This window comes from Delphinus delphis, chromosome Y, assembly GCF_949987515.2.
Source record: "Delphinus delphis chromosome Y, mDelDel1.2, whole genome shotgun sequence".
Classification (NCBI taxonomy): Eukaryota; Metazoa; Chordata; class Mammalia; order Artiodactyla; family Delphinidae; genus Delphinus; species Delphinus delphis.
Window position 1 is genome coordinate 3,352,416 of NC_082705.1, and position 3,245 is coordinate 3,355,660.

Consider the following 3,245-nt stretch of genomic DNA (forward strand, 5'->3'; position numbering starts at 1 on the left):
TTCACTGACATCTCATCAGGTTAACCAGACGGGGGGCTCCCTCCTCCCATCGCCCACCTCACCGCCATAATCTGAATGGTTCATATCCTCGACATGATACCTCTCTCTCTCCCCCTCTTTCTCCCCCCTCTCCCTCCCTCTCTCTCTCTCCCTCTCCTTCTCTCTCCCTCCTTCCCTCGCTCTCTCCCTCTCTCTTCCTTGCAGGAACGTAATAGTTAAGCGGCAGTAGAAACAAGTACCTTGCCATTGTTAAAAGAAAAACTTCGGAAAAGAGGCGAAACCGTGAGTCCCATAGGAGCTAATTAAAGATTTCTTTTTACCCGATAGACGTTATAATTGGTTCAAAATAGAGGTCGAAGCGTGCAGAGTTGGTGCGGACTGAAGGAATTGAGTTGCAAATGGCAGCAAAACTGGTTTTTCCACAACGGGAATAGGACCCAACATAAACTGTCAAAGAAGATAGAATGTACATATGTATTCACTAATTAGGGAGTGGTTTAGGAGTTAGGAAGATTTCCATCGAAGTGCGACGTTTTTTCCCTATACCATAAATCCGTGAGTGTTTCTCGAAGCACTATAGTTTTGAGTTACAGTATTTAAAATAAAGAGTGAGAATTCTATTGTCTATGCTGACGATTACCGGACTACTATCATATACGAACACCTATCTAATGGCCAATCTCGGGAACAACTAAAATTAGATATGAAAATATTTCCACCGATAGGAAAAACAGATGGCCTTTGAATTCAAGCAGTTTCAGTGCTGTTAAGATACTTTCTTAATAGTTAGTATTCTTTCAAGCAGTCATAAACAAAGGTTCAGTCATATTGTAAGGTCCTAATTCTTTATATGTTAAACATGTTTATGTGACTTATTTTGAAATTAAGTCACAGGTGAAATAATAGTAAAATTGAGATGAATACGGCCTTTGATAGCGAGAGTAAGGAAACCAGCATCGAAAATAAACGTGAGAAAGTTCGGGCTCTGAACTATAGTAAAAGGGGACGTCCGCAGGTCTGCGTAGCCTGTGTTACCCTATTGTGGCGCAGGCTTGTCCAGCTGCTGCGATGCTCCTGTGGCAGGAGTGAGCTGCTTATGTTCGTGGGCTGTGAGTGGCTTAACCGGCTTTCCATTCGTGAACGTGTGGCCTTGGCGCAACCGTCCTTGGATGGGAAGGGGTACAACGTCTCCTCTATGTGCATTCGGCTGCACAGTACTGAAGAGTCTGCGGGAAGCGATTTCTGTGGCCTCTTTGGCCTTCCGACGAGGTCGATATTTATAGCCCGGGTATTTGTCTCGGTGCATGGCTCGTAGTCTCTGTGCCTCCTCGAAGAATGGCTGCTTTTCGGCTTCTGTAAGCATTTTCCAGTCGTATCCCAGGCGCTTACTGATCTCTGAGTTTTGCATTTGGGGATTCTCTAGAGCCACCTTTCGCCTTTGATCACGAGACCACACAATGAAAGCGTTCATGGGTCGCTTGACGCGGTCCTGGCCGCTCTCTCTACAATTTCCTCCGGTTTCACACCGATCATTCGCGCTACCGTTGTCCGTCCACAGTAGGGAATGTGCTTTCCCAAAGTCGAGGATATTTCGTTGCTGTACCGCTGGGCTGTAATCCTCACCGTTCACAGTTCTGAACATGGCACAAGCGTATGATTGCACCGTTTAAAAAGGGTGAGGAATCAAAATTCGTAGGTGCAAGTATTACGAAAATTATCTTGCTATTCAAGGGTTATTTCTACTAGGCACTGACTGACTACAGCTTTTGCAGTGAAATACGTACCTCTCCGCCCCCAACACCTCCCCTCAATACCGCCCCCGGCCCTCAGCCAAAGCCCGCCCAGCCAACCTACCTATTCTCAAGGGAAACTATTTAATACGATTGTAACGCTCTGCTTTCTGCTTTGTTTATATCTAATCAAAACCGCTGAAGGTGCTAAAACACCTGCTTTAAAATACAAACTTTGTCATTATAAAGCTATTTTATTATCCCCTTAATGCAAAGGATGAAGGTGCAGCAGAGATACTAATGAATTTTTTATCGTTATGAATGTAAGTGAGTATTATCTTAAACACAAAGCTTAAAGACAACCTGAACCTGTTAGCCATTAGAACACACAGGATACTGAATTCACGCTAATCATGATCCTTGTTTCTTCACTTCTACCTAAAGTACAATTGAAAATTCTATATCAGTATTCCAGTGGCAAGTAACTCGGAATTCTATTATCTATGCTGACGGTGATCGGAATGCTAATATATACTAAAACCTATTTAATAGGCAATCTTAGAAACAATTAAATATAAAAAATGTTCCATTGAAGAAAAACAAATGACCTTGGAACCCAAGCAGTTCCGTCGTGTTAATGTAACACTTAAAAGGGACTGGGTTTTTGTTTTGGCGGGGGTGGGGGGTGGTTTGAGAGGGTAGGCTATACAGAAGTATACTTGTCATTCTCTACTGCACTTTTACATAACGGATGATCAAAACTAAACAAAACAAAAAAGAACAATGTTTTAGAAATCTAAGTTTCTAAATTATAGCTATCAATTTGTCGTCGTCTTTTATATTCTAGGTCAAACCTAGGACAAAATTTAAAAGTCATACTTTACAAAGTGAAATAAGTGAATACCTGCTCCAAATAAATCCTTAAGGCAAAATTGGGAGTTTTGATAAAATATTTGCATGTAATAAAATAGGAGAAATCTTCCCCGACACAAGTTTTAAAACTGTATTTGGAAAATGGGAGTAAAAATTATAGACTGCACAGGACATAACCTATGAAAAACTAAAAGAAAAAAAATCTCACTGAGACTGCCAAAGAGTGATGCCAAAATTCCTAAGAAAATAAAACTTAAATGATCCTTGCATTACATGCAAAAAATCTGCATAACCAAATGTGATTTAAGCAATAAGACATCTGATACAATGAATAATAGAAACTCCAAACAAAAATTAACTTAACCAAAAGACATATCTAAATCCCATAATCTGTATCCTGTCATCAAAGTTTAGTATTCAAGATCAAAATAAAATGTGAAAATATTGTTACCTGGTCCAATTTGAAACAGGCATCTTACTACAGAATCAAATGTTTAAATTGCACTCATACTCAAAAGCAGATTTTGTAAAGTTGGAAATTGTTTAACATGTGAGAAAAGAATATATACCATTTCAAAATTGAAATTAAAAAGCAAAGAGGGATACATTCTGCAATGTGGAGGAACCTTGAAAACATCAACC

At 40.1% G+C, this 3,245-nt stretch overlaps 1 protein-coding gene across 1 annotated transcript; it reads right to left on the minus strand.

Annotated features, from left to right (window-relative positions):
- Positions 1-872: 872 nt before the first annotated feature.
- LOC132419249 (sex-determining region Y protein-like) lies at positions 873-1,657 on the minus strand. The gene is given in 3 exon segments (XM_060003237.1): positions 873-1,014; positions 1,016-1,254; positions 1,256-1,657. Coding segments are annotated over 3 exon segments (768 nt in total). The 5' UTR covers positions 1,643-1,657.
- Positions 1,658-3,245: the final 1,588 nt, after the last annotated feature.